The sequence below is a fragment of the Notolepis coatsorum genome, assembly GCF_963971535.1.
Source record: "Notolepis coatsorum genome assembly, chromosome: 17".
Lineage (NCBI taxonomy): Eukaryota > Metazoa > Chordata > Actinopteri > Aulopiformes > Paralepididae > Notolepis > Notolepis coatsorum.
The window spans coordinates 78336595-78361124 of NC_140181.1; the positions used below are offsets into that span (position 1 = coordinate 78336595).

At 42.5% G+C, this 24530-nt stretch overlaps 1 protein-coding gene across 2 annotated transcripts in view; it reads left to right on the forward strand.

Moving 5' to 3' along the window:
* arih2 (ariadne homolog 2) overlaps positions 1 to 24530 on the forward strand; it is a 54195-nt gene that overhangs the window by 19578 nt on the left and 10087 nt on the right. For both annotated transcript variants that reach the window (XM_084332966.1, XM_084332967.1), the window contains exons 3-11: positions 4644 to 4711; positions 5247 to 5319; positions 9862 to 10003; positions 15343 to 15464; positions 16401 to 16510; positions 18060 to 18177; positions 19108 to 19158; positions 19701 to 19722; positions 19899 to 20050. In XM_084332966.1, coding sequence (XP_084189092.1) covers positions 4644 to 4711; positions 5247 to 5319; positions 9862 to 10003; positions 15343 to 15464; positions 16401 to 16510; positions 18060 to 18177; positions 19108 to 19158; positions 19701 to 19722; positions 19899 to 20050 — 858 coding nt within the window. The remainder of the gene's footprint in view (positions 1 to 4643; positions 4712 to 5246; positions 5320 to 9861; positions 10004 to 15342; positions 15465 to 16400; positions 16511 to 18059; positions 18178 to 19107; positions 19159 to 19700; positions 19723 to 19898; positions 20051 to 24530) is intronic.

Sequence of the window (24530 nt, forward strand, 5' to 3'; positions counted from 1 at the left end):
CCCCCAGGGCAGTTCTAATATCACACAGGTTATTTCTGTGCCCCCAGGGCAGTTTTAATGTAAGGTGAATATCACACAGGTTATTTCTGTGCCCCCACGACAGTTTTAATGTAAGGTGAATATCGCACAGGTTATCCCTGTGTCCCAGGTCAATTGTAATGTAAAGACAATACCGCACACAGGTTATTTCTCTGCCCCAGGATAATTCTTATGTAAAGTGAATACCACCCAGGTTATCCCTGTGCCCCAGGACAGTTGTAATGTAAGGTGAATAGACCTGTTCGCTGTATACGTCAGACTCTGTGATTTATTTGCATTTGTTAGCCATGCCAAAGCTAGATTATGCAAAAGGTGAAAGACTCGCAGCCATGCTGATTTGGCAAAATGACATCCAGCCATTTTCGTTTGAAACAACTTTTAGTCAGGGGAGTGTCATGGTTTCTCCATAGAGCTCAGTCATACTTTTTTTTTAGCTCTGCAGCTCGAGAAGGTAAGGGGGCAACTTAGTCACGTGACTCAGTTGGTATTGCTGATTGGCTCGAACATGGTATGTTTGTAAACCGAACGGGTCTATACCACCCAGGTTATTTATCCCTGTGCCCCAGGACACTTCTGTCACCACTCTCTCCTAAAGCTAGATATCAACAATGACTCATATCTGCATGCACAACTTCTATAGGTTCTTAGAAACATCAGGTATAATAGGTGAGAGTCAGAGTATGGATGAAATGGGTGAGAGTGATGCGGCTGAGCTCTTGAGACACGGAACACATTGGTACATTATTATAGGGGTGGACGGTATGGTCTAAAATTTATATCACGGTATAATTTGAAGCATAGACTGTAACGGTATATATCATGGTATCAGTGTTTCCGTTAGAATAATTTTTTTTGCCTGATAGGCAGGCTATATAAAGAATGACATCCTCAAGGCATGTAGATTTATAATATTTTAACTTAAAACTAGGTTACTTTTGCGTATAAAGTCATTATATTCCAAATAAAATAAGTCCTGAGTCCGTGCTGCTCCCATTGCAAACAGCGGGCTGGATGCTGGATTTTGCTAGAAGCATATGTAGCTGCAGAGCCGCAGAGCCAGCGGCGCTTTCAGGTCTGGTCACAGCTTTCAGCCGTTGGGTGGGGGGGCGCTGTTGAGCGGGCCTGTGAGACCTGAAAGCGCTGCTGGCTCTGCAGCTGCATGCTATTCGCAAATCCACTGCTGCCGCCGTCCTCTCGTTATCATAACACTACACGCATATCATAATGTTTACAGCAAACTGTAGTTGATCACCAGGTATGTTTTATTAACGTAGAATAATTCATATAAGAAAAACGATAGGGACATCTCTTACCTTTCTCCACTGGTTAAAAATGCCAGGAACTGAAATTGAAACTTGCTGTGCGTCGCGGTGATGTGTTTATTATGAAATGACCATTGCGTGTTGACAAGCCCACTGCGCGATTGAAATAGTCGCGCTGTGGTTACATGACGTCATTGCTATTTTAGAGCTGCACTACCGGTTACACGGTATAGTCAAAATCCATACCGTAGAGCAAATTAATACCGTATACCGTTTATACCGTCCACCCCTACATTATTATGTCCAATCCAGTTTCCCAAGGAACGATTGGATTTGTGAAATGCCCCTTTTTAACACTTTCAGTGCCCAGCAGGGGGCGCATATTTAGTGCTTGAATGCCCACCATCCACTTCAATGTTAGCATTAATATTGCCTAATCTAATCTATGTTTTAAATTATGGCTATCTGTCTAATCTGCCCGTCGCATTATCAATGACTCATTTCCAGTCAACATTGTCGAAGCGGATTGTTTTTTTATCTGTTCATTTCCGTTTTATAGCATTTTGGAAAGCCCTCGTTTTCACGGGGGGGAAAAGATTCCATGATAATCGCCCTGTACTGTAATATTCTAGAACGTTGTCATTTTTCTGCCTATTTATGAATTGTTTTCAAATAAATGCTAGATTATCGATAGTATGTGTACACGTGCACGCTGGTGCCGCGCGCTGAAAATCGATTCTCTCAGTTCCTGATCGCTCTTACAGTCAAACAGCCATATCACATTATAGGGGAAAAGCTTATATCTCCGTGAAAACGGGTCTGATTATCCTAAGACTGGTAAAATAGATTCCTTACCTGAGATCAGATGGTATCCAAATGTGCCGAGGGTCCAGAATGAATCTGATCGGCTCCGGTTACATGCGTGAGAAGTAAAATGTGGATTCCGGAGTTTTTTTTTATATCCATTTTCATCGAGTCCAATCCAAAATGGTGCATTACCATCTGGGAGACGATAGGGGGCGCTTTTTTCCACATCTGAGCGCCTGGCGCGGCAGGATTACCAACGGTAGACTCGGTTGATGAAATATGAATTCAGATCGCTAATAAAAAAAATAAACGAGAATTCTCGTGATGGGCATTCAACCCGCAGGCTGATAACCCGAGATATCTTGTGATGGGCATTCAAAGTGTTAATGATGGTTTTGTTAAAGTTGAGTACAAAACAATCAAATCAACCCACATTGATAGTTTGGTACAATGCATGTCTGGAAATTTGTATTATGATTTTTTTTTTTTTTTACTTCATTTTTTAGCGTTTATCGCTTTTCTGGTCAAGCATGACCGACAGATGTAGGGTGAAACGGGAGAGAGAGCAGGGGAAGACATTCGGCAAATGACGGCGAGTCCGGGAATCGAACTCTGAATCAACCAGGTCCGTGACGCAGCACGGTATTCCGCGACGCAGCGCGGTACATGGTGTGCTACTGGAGCACCCCGTATTATGACTTTTGACCATGATGAATCCCTGTGCATTGAATGTATTTGACAAATGAAGCACCTGTATTGTCTTATATTCACGCTCTACTGCAGTAAAGAAAGTTTGACCTGGAAGCGAAGCGATATTTAGCCCCTTTTCCAGTAAGCTACTACTATGACATAAATTTGTCATCTACGCATTCCTTGCAATCTCAAGATTCACGGCTTCACGCTGGTTTTAAAACAGACTGCTAAAGGCCTTCAAAAGATGGCAATTTTAATGTCTGATGATCCAGCTAATGGGCTTCAGGCGGTTGAAAGTAGATTCATTAAGTTAACCAAGGTCAGTACTACGGACTTTTATAATTTCATATCCCCCCCCCCCCCTCCCCGTGCTAGTTTGTGTTTTTTTAAATGTGGGAGGCAGCGTCAGCTTGTCATTACAACAGGTTCCGCTCCATTTAGGTGTGTCGTTCCACAGCTTAACACATACGGTAACACTGTCAGCTGGCAGCAGCGGTGAATCTCTTGAACTGCTGTTGGAAACAAACATGTCGGGACGTCAAGCTGTGTTAGAGCTCCGCCTGTCGGAGCCACACGTCTTCTATTTCAATAACGCTGTTTTTTCTTTCTTCCAACATGGATGACAAATGGGCACTCTATTGTGCCGTGACGGCAGCTCTGTAAACAAAGTGACCTGTGGCTTGGCTTCCTCCATTTGAGCCACTCCCCTAGCCGAGGTGCTAATGATCAGAGGATCACACGTCATGGGAGAAGGGGGGAGGGAGGTACAGACGGGCGGGGGAAAAGATGATGATTAATAGAAATAATAAGAATGGAGTGGCAATTGGACAATCAATGTATATTCTTGATAATAAGTAGGGCTGGGCGCTATGGCCTAAAAATAAAAATCTCATTTTTTTTCACACCACATCCGATTTACGATTTTAATCTATCTTAAAAACTAGAAACGCCAAGGAAATCATTCAAATAAGCTTTGTTTTTTTTGACACAAAAAAACTAAGATATTTCCCTATTGGGATTGAAGTGCAAACCTAACTTTCACCAATCTTTACTTAAAAAAATAAAAAGATTATAATCGAAAAAAATATATATATAAAAGGTTACTCTTGATCAAACAAAGATGAATGTCCCTATTGGGATTAATAGTGCAATAACTTGCTTTTTCACCAAACTTCACTTAAAACAAATAAAAGGTGCCTCTTGATCATCAAACAAGAATGAATTTCCCTATTGGGATTAATAAAGTGCAAATCTAACTTTCACCAAACATCACTTTTTGTAAAATAAAAGGTGACTCTTGAGACATTTAAAATAATTGTTTTTTTGTTTGAAATCGATTTACATTTTTTTTTAAATCATGAATTGATTAATCGCCCAGCCCTAATAATAAGTATGTATGTTATACTATACATGGTATCGGCACACTATGCCAGAGTCCGTGCAGTGTTAAGTAGTTGAGACAGTCCTAACTGTTCTCCAGCCGTTAGTTCTCCCAACTATTGGCAGCATCTGTATTGACCTTCAGTGTTAGAAAATGATGACACCATATTTTTGCATGCCAGGCCGTTCAGTCCCTACAGTGTGTCTGTCATTGGCACGTGTGAGCTGTTTTAAAAATGGATTAGAAGCCACGCCCCGGCCCCCCATGCCCAACCTGGCGATTGCCAAGTGGGGCATTAAGTCAACTGAATACAACAAATGGAAATTGTATGGAAGTTTCAGTGCCACACTGTCATAATTCAGCAGTATTATATAAGTCATTGTGCCTCGACCGCTGCTTTACATAGCTATTCAAAACTGACCCCTCTCTTGTCTCTCTCTCTCCCTCCTTGTCTCTTTCAGGTTCTACCAGCAGTAGCTAAACTGGTCCTTGTGCATTTTCACTGGCGGGTGTCACAAATACTGGATAGGTAAACACCTTTTTCTTTCTGGCAGACTAGAATCTGTATTTATTAAATCAGCCCTCTCTCCCTCTCTGACTAGAATCTGCATGTAAAATCAGCCCTCTTACTCTCTCTCTGACTGACTAGAATCTGTATGTAAAATTAGCCCTCTCTCTCTGACTGACTAGAATCTGTATGTAAAATTAGCCCTCTCTCTGACTGACTAGAAATCTGTATGTAAAATCAGCCCTCTTGCTCTCTCCGACTAGAATCTGTATGTAAAATCAGCCCTCTTGCTCTCACTCTCTCTGACTAGAATCTGCATGTAAATCAGCCCTCTCTCTGACTGAGTAGAATCCGCATGTGAAATCAGCTCTCTCGCTCTCTCTCTCTCTCTCTCTCTCTCTGACTGACTAGAATCTGCATGTAAAATCAGCCCTTTCTTTCTCTCGGACTAGAATCCGTATGATTCTACGTTTCTCTCACCTCTCTCTGAATGATTCTATGTTTCTCTCTCATACTCGACTCATTCTGACCCGGTCTCCTGGTCCTCTTCTCATAGATACAAGTCCAACTCGTCTCTGCTGTTGTCGGATGCCCTGGTCCAGCCCGCCACCATCTGCAGAACGGTCACGGTAAGTACCGACCCAGACCCAGTGTGTGTTATGAGCCTAATAACTGGCGGAAGGTATTGCTGTCCGTTAGTTTGTTTTAAATTTGAACCTACATTTGCCAAAACAATAACTTTGCTACTGGATGGTGATGTCGGTTCCAGAAGTTCCTCCTCTTTTCTGTCCATCAAAATGGAATACAAATCAGGCGGAGGCGGACTCATCATCAGCCCTGTATAACTGATATTCCTCGTTTGAAAAATAATTACTAACAAAATGTAGCGGCACGGTGGTGTAGTGGTTAACACTGTCGCCTCACAGCAAGAAGGTCCAGGGTTCGATTCCCGCTTGGGGACCAGGTTTCCATGATGCCAGTTACCCAGGTGGGGTATCTCCCAGGCCTTTCTGTGTGGAGTTTGCATGTTCTCCCCGTGCTCGCAAGGGTTTCCCCCCCGATAAGATAAACCCAATGGAAAAACATGCACAACAATAGATAGCTAACGCTGTGGCGTCCTTGACGAAGACGGACAGGAGCACTTGGATTGGTCCCCTGGCGCGGCTCACGTTGACGCCTGTCTGCTCCCGGCTGCCCTTGGGGGGGAAGGACGACGGGATGGGTTAATCGCAGATACGAATTGCATGCATGCATCGCATGTGTGCCGATTGATGACCTCTGAGCAGGTCCTAATTTTATTTTTTTTTATTAGATGGATCAGTGTGGCTGGGCCCTCTGTAAAACATATTTTTATTAATCCCCTGGGGAAAATTCGTCCTCTGCTCTGCATTTGACCCATCATAACTAACTATTTAGGAGCTGTGGGCAGCCACCCAGTGCAGCGCCCAGGGACCTGTTGCAATGCCAGTACCTTGGTCAAGGGCAATGGCACGAGTATGGACTTGCATGTAATTTTTTGGTGTGGGAGGAAAAACCCACGCAAACACGGGGAGAACATGCAACATCACAACCCAGGACCTTCCTGTTGTGAAGCAACAGTGCTAACCACCATGCCGCCTGTGCCATGAGCCACCAGATAACATTTGCCAACCTGTTAAATGAGTGGTTATCCTGGAACTGTGAACTACGCTGTTCCAGTGGCAGGCTTGCGAGCAGGCTACGGTACCTAGCAACTGTGGTTATGTCTTGTGTGGAAAACCCAGCCAGAGCATGGCATGAGTACGGACCAAGTTGAACAGTACTGCAGTGTTGGACTTCGGTCCGTACACGTGTCGTGCCATGCTCATGGCTGGGTTTTCTACACAAGCATAACTACAGTGTGAGGCCCTCAGGGTTCGCACAAGGTCCTTGAAGTGCTTAAAGGCCAACTTGCAGGTTGTATTTTTGTTCAATAAACAATGTGACTAGGCCAACGCTGACTTTCATGAAGAGGGACATTTTTTTTTTATCGAAATTGACCTAGTTTTAGCGTTTTTATCAACCAAACCACAAGCTCCACGCACACGCATATTTTAATTGCATGTTTCATAGCGTGCGTATGTCATCTTAATGCTCACGTCAGGTGCAGGGCAGCGAGGGGCTCTTGAGAGTCACAGGCAGGTAGTGGCAGGAAGCAGAGCCTTGCTACTACTAGCCGAGGAGTGATGAATGAAAATGTATCTGTTTCACCTAACACTATTGCTCCGTGATCATAGCCATTCATCTCTAAAGCTAAACTCTATTTGTAACAGCCACAACCACGTTACCATATTTGTAATAATGTAAATCATTGTGTTGTTGTACATATTGTGTATACAACGTTAGCAGCTAACGTAGCTTAGCTTGGTAGCCGCCGTTCTTGAAACTCCTAACAAAGCCCGAATTAAAATGGTTCTCTCCTCTTTGTATACCTTTGTCCTCACAAGTATTCTGCCAGAGAACTTATGGACACAACAATAGTAGTTATAAGGTGTTTGATCATTGTGTCGTTGTACATATTGTGTATACAACGTTAGCAGCTAACGTAGCTTAGCTTGGTAGCCGCCGTTCTTGAAACTCCTAACAAAGCCAGAATTAAAATGGTTCTCTCCTCTTTGTATACCTTTTGTCCTCGCAAGTATTCTGCCAGGGAACTTATGGACACGACAATAGTAGTTATAAGGTGTTTATTCTTGCATGTTATTCGTGCGTGGACCTTTTTAACCATTTCTGAGTGGCATTTCCGGCGTCAAATGGGAAAAAAATTATAATTAAATTAGATACCAATTATGTAAACTACCCATAATTGATCAGTAGGGTTTAACCTGCAAGTTGGGCTTTAAAGTGCTTAAAATTAAAAGAAAAAAAAGTAGAGGCCTGGAATTCCTTGAAAACAGAATTTTTTAACAAGGTGCTTAAAAAGTCATTAAAATTCAAATCTACCTTCACATTGAAAGTTTTGTTTATCCATGATGACATTTTTCTGAATCAAGACATTTAATTTCTTTTAAAGTGTAACTAATTGTCGGAAATTTGTTTTAAGCCATAAATATTGGATCCGATTTTTTTGTTGAAAAAAAAACTGCATAGTGCTTGGGAAAGTACTTTAAAGTCCTTGAATTACATTTAGCAATGTCTGTGGGAACCCTGGGCCCTGCTCCATACATCTTGAATCCATAGAAAACGGAATGTCGCCCGGTGCCTCTGCTTTGCGTTGGCAGTATAATCACCGTCTTGGCCCCCGCTTCTCCCTGATGTTCTACCAGACAATGAGGACATTGAGACAAACCACAGAATGTTGTACAACCAATTAACAAGCAGCCCGCACACGCGAGTGACAGGACTTTGGCAGTGGTTGTTAATGGTGCGTGTGTGTGCAGTCTGGGATGTCGAGTCAAGTCTTCCTTTTATTAATCCCCTTGGGGAAATTCAGGTGTCATGGGAGAGGGTGGAAGGGAGGTACACTACAGACAGGAAAAAAATATAATAATAGAAATAATAAGAATAGAGTAGAACATAATAATAATAATAGAGTGGCAATTGGACTATGTATACTCTATTGATAATAAGTATACATGGTATCGGCACACTACGCCAGAGTCGGTGCAGTGTTTAGTAGTTGAGACAGTCCTAACCGTTCTCAATTTCTCCAGTCGTTAGTTCTATTGGCAGCATCTGTATTGACCTTCAATGTTAGAAAACGATGACAAAATTATTTTGCATGTGTGACAATCGGGTGTAATGTGTCTCGTCCAGGCCGTTCATTCCCTACAGTGTGTTGTGTGTGTCTTACTTACTTATCCCCATTACGCCGGCTGGCGCATAGGGCAGCAACAAAGTTTCTCCACTTGCATCCGTCTTTGGCCATCTTCTCTATGGTCCCCCAGCTCTGGTGTTGTTGCTGGAGCTCCTTTTCTATAGTCCTACGCCATGTCGTTTTAGGCCTCCCTTTCTTTCTTTTGCCTTCTGGGGTCCAGTGTAATGCGACTCTTGGGATCGCGTTGGTGTCTATTCTGTGTACGTGGCCAATCCAGGTCCACCTTAGTTCATTAATTATACAGTGCATGTCATCTTGTTGGGTAATGTTGAGGAGGTTATTGTTGGAGATGATCTTGGCCCAGAATATACGCAGGATTTTGCGCAGGCATGAGGTGTGGAAAGTGGATAATTTATGGATGTTGCTTTCTGTGGTTTTCCAGCATTCTGCACCGTATAGTAGTGTTGAGAGTATGCAGCTTAGGTATATCCGGAGTTTTGTTTTGGTGCCGTATTGGCTTGACTTCCAGATTTGTTTAAGTCTTATGAAGGTTGTGTATTTTTCCTGGAGATGTGTGTATGCGACAGAAGTGCTAGGTCATCCGAAAAGTCAAGGTCTTCATGGTGGAATAGAGGGTCCAACGAATCCCTCTTGCCTAGTCTTTTGTGGTTCTACTTCGGATCCTACTTCAAAACTGGTGGTGCTTGTTCCCACAGTGTAAGAAAAGCCGGTGTAGAACAGTTTGATGACATTAACTATGTGGGAGGGGATTCCATAGCTTCTCGTGATCTACCAGAGACTTATCACGGTGGATGCTGTCAAAAGCCTTCTGGAAGTCGATGAAGTTGTGTGTGTCTACTCTACATAGTCAGGAGGATCCAATATGTGTCTCTTCCAGGCCGTTCAGTCCCTACAGTGCGTGTCTACATCTACACATCGTCAGGAGGATCTAATATGATTAGGGATGACCGATATTATCGGCATTAAAATGTGATATCGGAAAATATCGTTTTTTGTTTTATTATTATTTTTTTACATTTCTATAACCTTTATTTACCCAGGCATGTAAGAACAAATTCTGATTTTATTTATTGTCAAAAGTATGCATAATGTTGTGTTAATTCCACAACAAGAGATATGTAATGTTAATTACCTGAAAGTATTCCGTTTTTGGGGGGGGGGAACCCTGCATATATCGGTATCGGTTGATATCGGAAATTAAGAGTTGGACAATATCGGTATCGGTAAAAAAGCCAATATCGAGCATCCCTAAATATGATCATATGTGTCTCTTCCAGGCCGTTCAGTGTGGTGTGTGTGTGTCTACACATAGTCAGGAGGATCTAATATGATGACCTAATATTATCCAATATGTTCCAATATGCGTCTCTTCCAGGCTCCCCAGTCCCTCCAGTGTGGTGTGTGTCTACAGATTGTCAGGAGGGACGCCCTGCTGGCATTGCCCTGCCAGCACTCTTTCTGCAAAGCATGCTGGGAACAGCACTGCACTGTACTCGTCAAAGATGGCCTGGGAGTGGGTGAGTGTTCAGTGTGTGTGATGTATTAAATGTGTGTACTTGATTGAGATAATTGAGTTGGCCAAATCCAATCCCAATCAATTGCATAATAATACAATTAGCAGCCATTTGAAATGCTGTTGACCCTTTTGATTGTGTGTGATTAAGTTTGAGTCTGAAAGCTTCCCTGTGTACTTTCTGTGTGTCTTTTGCCAGCCTGCAGGTTTATTTTATCAGGGTTTGGGTGGTTAGTATTAGGGATGCACTGAATGGGAAATTATTGGCCGATACCGAAAATGGGAAACAGTTGGCCGAAAACCGAATGCCGAAAGGCCGAAAATGATTAATATAAATATATATATATATATAATGTATTTTATTATTTTTTTGCTACCTGATTATGGCAAAAGACATGATTATGGCAAAACTTAACTTAAATAATATTAATAATCACTTATGGGCCCATAAAACATTTATTCAGCACTTTTGAATGCATACATTAATTCCAGACTGACTGCTGAAAGATTGTACAATTTAAACTTTCTCTTTGCATACAACAAAATGTGCATTAAAGTCAAGTGCATTTTCTTTTCTCTGTAGGATAACTACAACAAAGTGCATTCAGAACAAAGCCAAGGTGCTTTAAAACTGCATAAAGATCTGCATAAATACACGCACACGAGAGGGAGAATAGCTTATAGCAGACTTAATGATGTTACTGTAGTGGCTACTGTCATAATTCACGGCGTTCCTACATGGAAGGACTGTTGTATTTACTACATCTCCCATGACTCTTAGCGGGTGACGTAGCTTACGAGAGACGGGTCAAAGAGGAATGGAAGCAGTTAGCTAGCTTAACGCTAACGTTAGTTAAAGGTTTTTAACCGCGACGGGCATATAGTAATGGCGAGGATATAAAGCATGTTAAAGACTCATTTATTGGATGCGTTGCTCGCGGAGTTTACATAGAAACAGAGGAGTTATCCACATGCTGCAGAACGCAGGAAGAGCTGCCAAGCTGCTCACGTTATACGTTGCGCATGCTATGTCTGTAGCCGCTTTTTGATTACGTCATCACAACAACACTTTAGGTTACGAACGTTACGTAACCCTGTTCTTTGACATTCGGTGATATATTTTCGGTGCTAAAACCCTTTCGGCCGAAAGTGCCTTTTTAACCATTTTCGGTCGATAACTTTCGGTGGCCGAATATTCTGTGCATCCCTAGTTAGTATTACAGTTGCACATTTGTATTCATCTCTATAATTGTGTTTATTACCAATTTTTTTTTTTTTTTTGTGTGTAAATACTGCCCAGCATCAATCGGATTATAGCTAAGTGAAATTTGCACTGGCAGGCTAATGTTGATTTAACTTTATATGACTCTTACTGTTTTGATTCACTTAATCTCTAGTTAGATCATGTTCAGGCCCTGGTTACACTTACAACGTTTAATTTTAGAATTATTTCGTTTACATGTCCAAGTTAAAAGGCAACGCCGTTTTGGCAGGCATTTTCGTTTTCCTAGCGGCAACACTCGAAGGGGGTTTTCATTTTCATTTTCAAACACATGCTCACACACGCCAGGGTTTCCGTTAGAAAATATTGGTGCCGGTCTCCTGTCATGGAAGATTTCAATCTCCCGGACAAATGTGAGAAATTCCGTCAGTTTATTGAGCTTAAAAACAATTGATAGGCAGGCTATATAAAGCGTGACATCCTCAAGGTATGTAGATTTATAATATTTTAACTTAAAACTAGGCTACTTTTGCATATACAGTCATTATATTCCAAATAAAATAAGTCCCTCGAGACTCCGTGCTGCTGCTGACTTGAAATCAAATGGGTGTCTGTGGGCAGTCGGCCCGACATTAAACAGTAGTTTGTTATAATCACATTTTTATGAGCTAACGAATTCCGTTATATTGAACATTTGTATTAATTATATCAAGCGAAGAACTGAGAAATTTGGTAGAGAGAGACGGCAACATTATCGTGGGGTTCACTGAAATCTAAACGTTGCGTGATCACTGAAACCAATGACTACCGCCTCCCAACGTAGCGATAAACTAATCCCAATAGTATGCAACTGCAGAGCCGCAGAGCCAGCGGCGCTCTCAGGTCCGGTCTGGGGACCGCTCAGCAGCGCCACCCACCCAATTGCTGAATTGGAGTATTGCACTGTGCGGGCACAGCTGTGAGATCTGCAGCTCTGCAGTTGCATGCTTCTCGCTAATCCAGCATCAAGCTCCCGCCCCACCATTCTCATCAGCAAACCACAGGTCGCGCTGCAGCAGCTGCCTAACCCAAATGAATTTCGACATTGCTTCACCAATAGTCGTTATCAGAACACTACACACATATCATAATGTTCACAGCAAACTGTAGTTGATCACCAGGTATGTTTTATTAACGTAGGTTGAATAATTCATATAAGAAAAACGATAGGGAACTTACCTTAAGTACCGGAGGGGACTTGTGCTATGTATGACTTAGTCCACATTGCAGCCGGCTTGTGGGAGGCAAGAAACAGCGTTCGTGACAGGGGAGGGTTGAATTGGATGATACGAAATTGGGATGGGAGAAAATATAGAAAATGGGAGAAAAAGTGGATAAAAAAAAAGAAAAACGATAGGGAAATCTCTTACCTTTCTCCACTGGTAAAAAATGCCAGGAACTGAAATTGAAACTTGCTGTGCGCGTGATATGATATAGGAACACACATCGTTGTCATTATTAGACCTGCTTGGTGAAGCAACAATGAAACAAATGTAACTATTTTAATACAATTCAAATTGTGCTTAGAGGGAATTATTTTCACAGGACATTATGACCGGACATATTTAAATATGTCGGACTTCAACAGATTTCCCCGGTAAAAAAAACTGTAATTACCAGACAACGGAAACCCTGACACACGCGCTGTGCTCTCTCTATCCGTCTGAAGCGGAGCGGGGCTCTGCTGTGCTTTTCACACACTCCCGACCGAGGCGCACACACAAATGCCTCCCGCACATACAGGAGACAAACGACGTCTAACTTGCCTGCCGATACACAACGTTCTGAAAAGTGAAATGAAACGTTGTTTTTCCTTTCATGTAACCGCAGCCTCAGATGGATGCTGCGATTGGGGAAACATGTTGAATCTTATTTTTGCTTGGTTATTGGATGGTTATATGTTGAGTGTTTTCTTGTTTGGGTATATATCCCATACCTACTCTTATTAGTATATTATTATTATTCATATACTTATTAGTATATTACACACCGGTCCTGTATATTGTTAATATGCACTTTACTGTTACATTGCACTCTGGTTTGTTGCCAACTTAGGCCTAAAAAAAATAATGGTTTGGTTCCGGTTGCCGACCGACCCTGCCGATTTAGGTGCGACCCAATTTATTTTGAGTTAAAAAAAAATTTATTAAAAAAATTATTTACAATAAAGTTTCAAACCTTTAGTATTATGGATATTAAACATGCTGGCAGAGTACATGCATCCATGTTGTTGTGAACATTTTAATTAAATAAAGAAATTCCCTATCCATAGTCGCCGTGGGAAAAAATAAAATAAAAAATAAATTAAATTCCCTACCTAGCCATGGCCTTAACTGACAACCAACAGGAACCAAACAATATTTTCTTTTCGTAAAATGACAACACGTTTTAATCAAATTAATATACTCTGAGGCGTTTTTGCACAATGACACTAGCCTATAGCAATCCGTCTGCAATTTGGAGGTGCCTTCTTCGTAGGAGGATCTCGTATAGGCCCAGGTCTAAAAGGCACTACTGGCTAGCATAACAGTATGCAGAATATGTTGACAAGTCAAGCATATGCTCTGAGGTGATTTTATTAAAGAAATGTCACAATGTCAGGTTCAGAACTTGAATTTATAGGTTGGAGCGTTTTTAACCAAAAGGAGAAACGAGTAATGTTCTGAACAAACCAATTACCGTACTTTTCGCACTATAAGCCGCACCTGACTATAAGCCGCAGCAGCTAAATTGAATGATGTGTACATATATAAGCCGCACTGGACTATAAGCCGCAGGTGTTTTAATGTTTAATTACCATATGTAAGGGTTTGTGCACAGAGGGGATTGTCGGGAAAGAGATGGCTGTTTGAGGAAGCTCCCATTTATTAACATTTCAACAAACAAGTTGCATATTTGCATAACAAGTGTTACCATTTAGTGCAATAGTATACTAAAAAAAGCAATATTTCGATTTTAAAATTTTCGGGTTTGGTCCACATATAAGCCGCACCGTTATATAAGCCGCAGGGTCGAAAAATGGGGGGAAAAGCCGCGGCTTATAGAATCTTCTTTTAATATGATCAAACATGCAGTGAAATGATTATCATTTGTATTTGTACTTTTTTGAATTTTTTCAACACATTGACGACACTGAGAACTGAGCTATTTTCCTATACAGTCTATAAGCTAGCTGTGAGCTGGGTCTTTGAAGATATGTTTTGTGTTTTAATGATCCCTTTTGGTGCGTTTACCAGTGAGACGGGTTCCCTCCAGTACTTGTCAATGAGGGAATGAGTGACGCTGAGCGAGTGTGGACGATGTTTACTAGCCAGCTACCTGTACTCCTTTTTTAACTATAGGATTTTGTGTGCGTGTGTGTGCACATGTATATTGTGTGGCGCAGGACTGTTGATATTAATCTAACTCTGTGTGCGTACAGTAGGGGTGTAGCGATGCATCGATGAATCGAAATGCATCAATTCTAATGTGACTATTCAACTGCATCGATTTGAAAATGTTAGAATCTATTATAATCAAAATAAAAAAACATTTTGTATTGTTTTTATTGACCTATAGTCTATTCATGCTGAGTAAATCCGTTCCCCCAGCCACATTTGTGTATTCAAATTTTTTTGGGGAATTAACTGATAGAAAATTTATCGAAAATGTATCTAATCCAATCGTGGTCAAATGAAGAGATTTCATGATGCATTGAATCGTTGCCTGAATAATAGAAATTAATCGTTGTGAGGTCACCCCTAGCGTGCAGGTATATCTTGTATGGCTCAGGACTGTTGATATTAATCCAACTCTGTGCGTGCAGGTATATCTTGTATGGCTCATGACTGTTGATATTAATCCAACTCTGTGCGTGCAGGTATATCTTGTATGGCTCAGGACTGTTGATATTAATCCAACTCTGTGTGCGTGCAGGTATATCTTGTATGGCTCAGGACTGTTGATATTAATCCAACTCTGTGCGTGCAGGTATATCTTGTATGGCTCAGGACTGTTGATATTAATCCAACTCTGTGTGCGTGCAGGTATATCTTGTATGGCTCAGGACTGTTGATATTAATCCAACTCTTGTGTGCGTGCAGGTATATCTTGTATGGCTCAGGACTGTTGTCTCCAGATGCCAGAGGACTTTGTTCTACCGCTGCTGCCAGGAGAGGAGCTGAAGGACCGATACAGACGCTACCTCTTCAGAGACTACGTGGAGGTCAGTCTGTCTGCAGGGTAGAGGCTAGGTGGAAGTCTAATTTTGTTCAAGGCCTTTTGTGAACACATCCCTTCCCCCTGTACCCTCCTTTCCTCACACCTCACCTAGTCATCCCTCCCCCTGTACCCTCCTTTCCTCACCTCTCACCTGGTCATCCTTTCCTCACCCCTCACCTGGTCATCCCTCCCCCTGTACCCTCCTTTCCTCACCCCTCACCTGGTAATCCTTTCCTCACCCCTCACCTGGTCATCCCTCCCCCTGTACTCTTCTTTCCTCACCCCTCACCTGGTCATCCCTCCCCCTGTACTCTCCTTTCCTCGCCCCTCACCTGGTCACCCTCCCCCTGTACCCTTCCTTCATCGCCCCTCACCTGGTCACCCCCCCCCCCTGTACCCTTCTTTCATCGCCCCTCACCTGGTCACCCCCCCCCCCCCTGTACCCTTCTTTCATCGCCCCTCACCTGGTCACCCCCCCCCCCCCCCCCTGTACCCTTCTTTCATCGCCCCTCACCTGTTTGTCCCTCCCCCCCCTGACCCGCTCTCCCGACCAGAGTAAGTAAAGTCCTCCACTGAACTCATAACCTAAATTGACTACCTTGAGGTCTGTCTACATGCCGTATAGACTAGTCTTTGTCCATCTACATGAGTCGTTAATTTGGCTACAAACAAAAGCAGTCCATACACACTCCATGAGGGATGTGTTACAGTAACGACGTGTTTCTAGGCTCTCTGAACCACAGAGGGTTCCATCTACTAGCCAGCTGATCTTCACGGCGGATCGGTTATCTCATCCCACTCTTGTCTCCAGCGTCACTTCCAGCTACAGTTGTGTCCTGGGGACAGACTTGTCCAAACGTCCTGCCATCAGCCTGTCTATATAAATCTGTCTTTTCTTATCTAATATTATCTATTTTCGTATTTTGTCTCGTCTCCAAAGAGTCACTTCCAGCTACAGTTGTGTCCTGGTGCAGACTGTCCAATTGTCATCCAGGTTCAGGAGCCCAGGGCCCGCAGGGTGCAATGCAACCGCTGCACTGAAGTCTTCTGGTAGGACACACACACACACGGTATATGCTCACACGCACACATACACCATCTGATACCAAGTACTTGTGCACTGATTTATTCATGCTTAAACGTCCCATATTATGCTCCTTTCAACTGGTTCATATAGGTCTCTGAGGTCTAGGTTTTTTGCTGAAAATACCACTGATTATGCATTCTAGCCTGCCTCTATGCCCCTCCGCTTCGGCCCCCTTTCTGTGGCTCTAAATACAGCTGCTGCTTTCCCTGCCCGAGTCTCTGGCTCACGAAATCCAGATAAAATATGAATGCATCAATAAAGCAGTATTGCATCCTTCCCCCCCCCCCCCCCCCCCCCCCCCCGATACATGTTGTCCGAAAAATATTTGAGTGAACCATTTGGTTGGGAAAAAGCCGGCATATTGAAAAACTGAGACACAGAAGTCGAGGATCACCCATATGCAATGAGAGTATTGTGATTGGCCGGTCGATGGTGGCTCCAATTCTCAATGGATTGTTTCAATAGGGAGGGTTCTTGTCAAAATGGAACTCAACTCAACTTAAAAAAAAAAAAAAACACTACGTACATATTTCACATTTTCTCAGTGTTGAGACGACCCTGCATTGTGTAAACTATGCATTGTGTAAACTATGTAAAAATTCCATCTACATCTATTTAGTACATTGCGACAGATGGCGTTTCATAATGTAATATTTCCATAATATATTTTGTAATATATCTATCGTATATATTTTTTTATCTGTTTAAGAGGGTTGTGGTTGATTAACTTCAATCAATTCAGGAAATGTATTTTCTTAAAATTTCAAACATCGAAAAATGTTCATGACCACGTTGTCCTATCCTACCTATTAACAAATGATTGCGAATGACTGCTCTACTGCTGGAAAATAAAATGCAATTATTTTAGTTAAGGCCTACATTTTGAATTGATTTGAAATCCGATTTGTTACTGTAGGATCAAGTAGACTAGCGTTGCAAGAACAGTACCAGGTGAACTTAAAGGCAGTTCAGCATTTTGGACCCCTAGCTTTATTTCCTACTTACCAGTGATGTTGTTGATCGGCCCTTTCTCAGCACAATCCATGTTGTTCTTAAAGGGAACATGCCAACGTTTTGGGAAATTAGCTCATCGTCTTCTCCAGAAAGAGACGAGAAGATGGATACCAGTTTCGTCTCTGTGCGTTCATTAGAAAGCTCTGGCTGCACATTAGCCTAGCTTAGCACAATGAATGGAAGCGGACAGTGCCAATTAGCCTTTGGGAGAGGTGTTAGTTGGACAATGCCTAGGCTAACCGCCACTGTCCGCTTCCATTCATTGTGCTAAGCTAGGCTAACGTGCAGCCAGATGGCTTTCTATTGAACGCACAGAGTGTGTGTGACGTGTTCCTTTAATGCCTGATAGAGTATGTAAGAGAGTACCCGATTACTCGTGCCCATCCTTAAAAAGTATGTACTGTATGGTATTGGTGCACTTCTAGTATAGATCAAATGGTATTGGTGCACTTGTAGTATAGAAAATGTCTGATAATTTCTTTGTTCCTGGTCTTGTAGTTTTAAATGCCGTCAGATGTACCACGCCCCCACAGACTGTGCAACCATCCGGAAATGGCTGACCAAGTGTGCCGACGACTCTGAGACGGCAAACTACATCAGCGCACACACTAAAGATGTATGAGAGATGCACGCACACACACACACACACTAAAGATGTATGAGAGATCCACGCACACACACTAAAGATGTACGGCGAGATGCACACACACACTAAAGATGTACGAGAGATGCACACACACACCCACACACTAAAGATGTACGAGAGATGCGCGCACACACACGCACACTAAAGATGTACGAGAGATGCACACACACACACACACACACACACACACACACACTAAAGATGTACGAGAGATGCACGCACACACTAAAGATGTACGAGAGATGTGTGTGTGTGTGTGTGTATATATTAGACCTGTCCTCGACTAAGGATTTGTATAGTCTACTTTGATTCGACGAAATTTGCCGATGGTTGACTGGACTACGCCCCTGAAGGCAAAAAAAGGGGGGAGGGGGATCATTCCATTTGGGCTGTGGGGGCTTAATGTCTGAAGAAGTCGACCGAAGGCTTCTTGTCTGCGAAAGCATGCAATTGGTCCACTGATACATATTTATGTCTAGTGTGTGAAATCCTCTTTCTGTGCCCGCTTTCTTAGGCAGTTAGCCTCACTGGTATGTCCGCCGTTAGCGCTAGCCACGCTTCTAGGCCTCTTTGCTTTTGGAAAGAATGATAAAAAAACGGTTGGCAGTCGACTACGGCTCCTTTCGATCGATTAGTCGACTATTTTACTAATCGAGGTCAGCCCTAGTGTGTGTGTATATATATATATTGCATACATACACCCTACTAAAGATTTATGATATACACACATAAAAGCATACATATACACAGACTCATACAGGAATTCTTATTTTTACTGCCACTTCAAAATTCTACATCCCCTGCCTTATCACACACAGTCCATTGAAGTCATCTTTTTGTTGAGCTGCTGTCCTGTATCTGCATGATGGAAGAATGTCTGTCTTTTCTCTCTCTCTCCAGTGTCCCAAGTGCAATATCTGCATTGAGAAGAATGGAGGCTGTAATCACATGGTGAGTCAGACTTGGATGAATATTGTATTGCAAAAAACAGTTCCTCTTTAAATCACCTACTTAGCAGAGATGTGCTCATCGTATTTCATGAAATAACTCATTCATTATGAAAAGAAAAAGAAGAAAAAAATCTACAAATTCCATGTAGGACCAAACCGAGCAGTTAATCGATGAGGGACAGCCCTATATATCTGCAGAGAATATGACACTCAAGCAAAGGTATCTCCTTGGTGGAAGGACTGGAGCCACGTTTTGTCCTTTTTCTATATTTAGTTAGTGTCTTGCCTATAGATTCATTCATCAGAGAACTTCACCTACTGTATCTTTCATGCTTGAGCATTTTATGGTTGCGCTGCACCTCGGCTCCAGTAGAGCTGTGGTTCTCAACCTTTTTGGTTCATAACCCCCCCCCCCACTACCACAGTCAAGCATAGAAATAATGGTTTGAAATTTTTTTCAGGCTACTTATTAACTTGATTCATATTTTGCAGCTATATCTGTGTGACTGATTTTACCGTCTTCTGTCTTTGTGTGCGTTTCAGCAATGCTCCAAGTGCAAACACGGTAGGTAACCCAACACACACACACATATATATACGGTATATATTATCCAATACATATAAATATTATTTTATTTTATTCAAAGCGCCTTACAGTAACTCTTATCAGTTAACCGATGAACCCCAATTTTTTATATATTCGATTATGTCTTCAAATGCCCATCCCATGTTTCTTCCCAGACTTCTGCTGGATGTGTCTCGGTGACTGGAAGACCCACGGTAGTGAATACTATGAGTGCAGCCGCTACAAAGAGAACCCAGACATCGTCAACCAGAGTCAGCAGGCCCAGGCCAGAGAGGCCCTCAAGAAATACCTCTTCTACTTCGAGAGGGTGAGAGGAATGCCTGCACACACAAACACACACAAGGGGTCCAGTATCTGTATAGAGCAAAACATAATCTGTTTGTAACTATTCTGATTTTTCTACCGGAAGTGGATGTAAACAACCTAGAATGGTTGTTTTGTTATCAACCGTTATGTTTTATATGGATTAGTGGTCAAATGTAAGATTTTGGATTATGTATTTGTTCACAAAATATAACTACAAATAACATAATACTTTACGTATATATGAACTATGTATAATGAATCATAAAATATTTAAACCCTTAACAGCAGCCCCCCTCATAAAGGGGGAACACTGAACTAGGAAATTATAGTAATGCATGTATTATGTCAACTACACCACGCCATAGGGCACAAGGGTCCTGTGCCAGATTCTGGCATTAAAGTGCTCCGTCTTGAGACAGATTTCCGTCAGAGTTGTGACGGATTTTCCGTCAATTGACTACCTGGTATAATATGATTTGTAGATTCATACAGATTGAAACTAAATTGAGCCAGTCAGAGGTGTCAAATATGATGAAAAAGGGAAATTTTTTTCTACCGTTGCCGCGCCAAGCAGAGTCATTGGCGAGCAATAATGGCAGGACGCAGAGACTCGAGAGACAGGATTGCGCTAATAGTTTGTCGTCGGAAATGTATAATAATTGCAAGATACATTCAGACAGTGTTGAATTGAACTACCGGTAAATGGATTCATGGACACATTTATGCCCGGACCACAAAGCTTATTGAAGGGTTAGCGGTGGCTCTACCGGTGAGTCCGTCAGCGTGTTATATGAAAATGTAATTGTAGTGCTGTCAGACCCTGATACGGGTTGTCTTTTCCTTTTTAGCTAACGCTATTAAATAAAAATATACAGTGGGGGTTAAAATAAGAATATGACTCCAAGTTCAGTCAGGAGATGTTTTTTATATGACGAACCCCCGCGGGAATCGACTTTACCATAAATCATAGGCTGATATACGCTACATTCTCTTTAAACATATAAATGTTACAGGACAAAAGTAATAGATTTAATCACTTTTATTCTTTTAAACTTGATCTGACCGACCTTCAGCATACATAGACAATGAACAGGCAGGTAGATCCAGAAACGCATTCACATCATTAGGCTATGTCAGAAAACGCGTGCACAAATTCTGCATTAGGCCTACTTTAGCGGACAAAAACCAAACCAAACCGAACTTATTTCTCACGTGTTGATCTACCTCTGATACTCATCGGAGCCCATATGAGCGTGGAAACTTTATTTCCGTTTAGCTAGTAATGCTATAAGCATGGACGCGTGCATACTAAACGAAGGCAGCATCCGATGTGTCTGAGTTAGATAAAAGCTTGAGAAATAAATGGAGATGGGCTTGGCTCTACGAAACGGGGGAAAAACTAAAAGCCAGGTGTGTTTTTGCAACGTATCCCACAGGAAATTACAGTAATGGGAAAAGGGTGCTAGCTCGCCATCAATCAGAAGCTAGCCACAATACTCATTTGCGATCTCCAGCACACAGCCTGGCGAGACAACCACAACAGTAGGGTCTATAGTCAGTCAGGACAGTAGGCTACTACAACAGTGGTCTATAGTTACAGTCAGGACAGTAGGCTCTACAACACAGTGGTCTATACTAGTCACAGTCAGGACAGTAGGCTACTACAACACAGTGGTCTGTAGTCACAGTAGGACAGTAGGCTCAGGACAGTAGGCTCTACAACACAGTGGTCTATGTCAGTCAGGACAGTAGACGCTACAACACACTGGTCTGTAGTCACAGTCGGGACAGTAGGCTACAACACAGTGGTCTATAGTCAGTCAGGACAGTAGGCTCTACAACACAGTGGTCTATAGTCACAGTCAGGACAGTAGACGCTACAACACACTCGTCTGTAGTCAGTCAGGACAGTAGACGGCTAGACGCTACAACACAGTGGTCTGTAGTCAGTCAGGACAGTAGGCTCTACAACACAGTGGTCTATAGTCTCAGTCAGGACAGTAGGCTACAACACAGTGGTCTATAGTCTCAGTCAGGACAGTAGGCTCTACAACACAGTGGTCTGTAGTCTCAGTCAGGACAGTAGGCTCTACAACACAGTGGTCTGTAGTCACAGTCAGGACAGTAGGCTACAACACAGTGGTCTGTAGTCACAGTCCGGACACTAGGCTACAACACAGTGGTCTGTAGTCGCAGTCAGGACAGTAGGCTACAACACAGTGGTCTGTAGTCGCAGTCAGGACAGTAGGCTACAACACAGTGGTCTTGACTATAGTCAGTCAGGACAGTAGGCTCTACAACTAGTGGTCTTGACTAGTCACAGTCAGGGCAGTAGGCTACTCTATAGTCACAGTCAGAACAGTAGACGCTACACAGTAGCCTACACAGTGGTCTATAGTCTAAAGACTAGAGGAACCTCTGGATGCAGAAGACTTGTGGATTAAGTACAAGACTCATACATTTGAAATCTATATTTTATGTTATGCGTGCATAAAACCCAGAATTAGGAGTTTTCTGTATGTAAGCTGCACTTTTTTTTGTTAAATTGCATTATGTATTATTAAAGCACTGTTTCCTTTGTTTAGTTCCTTGTTCAAGTCATAAGCTTGTTCAGTTGTCACAATGTAAATAAAAACGTGCACTGAAAAGTTAGTATGTAGATTTGTTTATTTGTATGACAAAGTCAGAGTCAATCAGTTTTATTTAATGAATTGAAAACGGCATTGATATTACGTAAAAGCAAACTGGCAACAGAAAAGATGTTCAAAATAATCTAGTTCCCTTAAAACGCCAACGCTATTAAAAAAAATATATACAGTGGAGGTTAAACCCTTGCGAGCACAGGGAGAACATGCAAACTCCAACTCTGGTTGATTCATGCCTTGGCTCATTGGGACACAAGGAGCCCTACAAAGGCTAGTACATGCCTTGGCTCATTGGGACACAAGGAGCCCTACAAAGGCTAGTACATGCCTTGGCTCATTGGGACACAAGGAGCCCTACAAAGGCTAGTACATGTCTTGGCTCATTGGGACACAAGGAGCCCTACAAAGGCTAGTACATGCCTTGGCTCATTGGGACACAAGTTAATTTTGTCAACGAAAATGATGACTAAATATAGTCATCAACGAAGCTTTCCCCCTGACTAAATCTAGACTAAAACAAAAAAGACAAAATCGAGACTAAAACTGACTACGACTAAAATGAAATAAATGAAGGTGACTAAATATGATAAACGAAAAAGGAGCATTTGACACATGACTAAAACGATTGGTTTGATTATGTCTTATGGTGTATATATGTGGAGCACTTCTATGCTCTATATGTATAATATATATTCTTTTTGTACAACCAGGGGTCATGTCTGCTTCACATGGGCTGTGGACTGTTGGAGGATACTGTGATCGCAGCCTGTAGCCTGTAGGCCTACATGTGACAAATAAACCTCTTGAATCCTGTCATATATTCAATCAGTTTCAGTAACTACAGAACACATAATACTAGACAACTCACTTGTTGAGGTCCGGCCGTCTGGGCTTCCACAGCACATTCCATGATAAAAAAAAAGTATCCATTTAGTTAGATAGATGATAGATCATCATCCAACACTGTCTACAGTATCCTATCCTGTGTTCTGATACGACCGCAGGCGCCGGCACGGTCACCGGGCGTTGTAATACTAATAATAGTCCCCACCGGAGCAGCACCAAGCAGGTGTAATTGTAACGGCGTCGCCTGTAGATGATCCCGCGGCCCGCCTCCTGCTGCTCTGTCAGCTTCACTGTCTTCGTGAAACCAAAATTGGTTAGGCTTACTTGTTTTCGTTTAGACATTATGCATTCCTGAGTGACCTTATTTACTGGCTGTCAAAACGATCACTGTGTCAACAAGTCACAGCCACAGGTTACAAAGTGGGTCAAGTTTGATTTGTGCCGTGCGTGCGTGCAGGCTGCAGCGCCGCCGCGCTCCGAATGGTAATTGCAAGAATAGCATGCATGTTGTCATATTACGTGTGAATTAGTGCGCAAATCATTAATCATACATCCAAAATAGCATACGTTTATTATTATACACGATGATGATACAGAAAATTACAGAAAAATGAGAAATGCATGGCAAAAGTAGCATTTATTTTCAGTAATTTAGAGAACCCCAGGGGAGCTTTAGAGACCCCCAAGGTAGCTGATGTCTGATCTAGGGGAGCTATAGCGGACCCAGCTCCCCCCGTGGATCGCACCCTGCCTTCTACGTAAGACTCATAATCTAATTGGAGTGCTGGACGTCCCGTGATTATGTCGGGGAGGTTGAGACCCTCTCTGCGCCGCCCCCTATCTCCCTGTCTCCGGCTGTCTCGGAGCAATGACCGGAGTGTTGAATGTCCCGTGATTAAGACGGGGAGGACGCGACCCTCTTTGCGCCGCCCCTGTGCCTCAAATAGATTCGATATGAGCTCTATCTTTAATCTTTCAAAATGTTCAGTT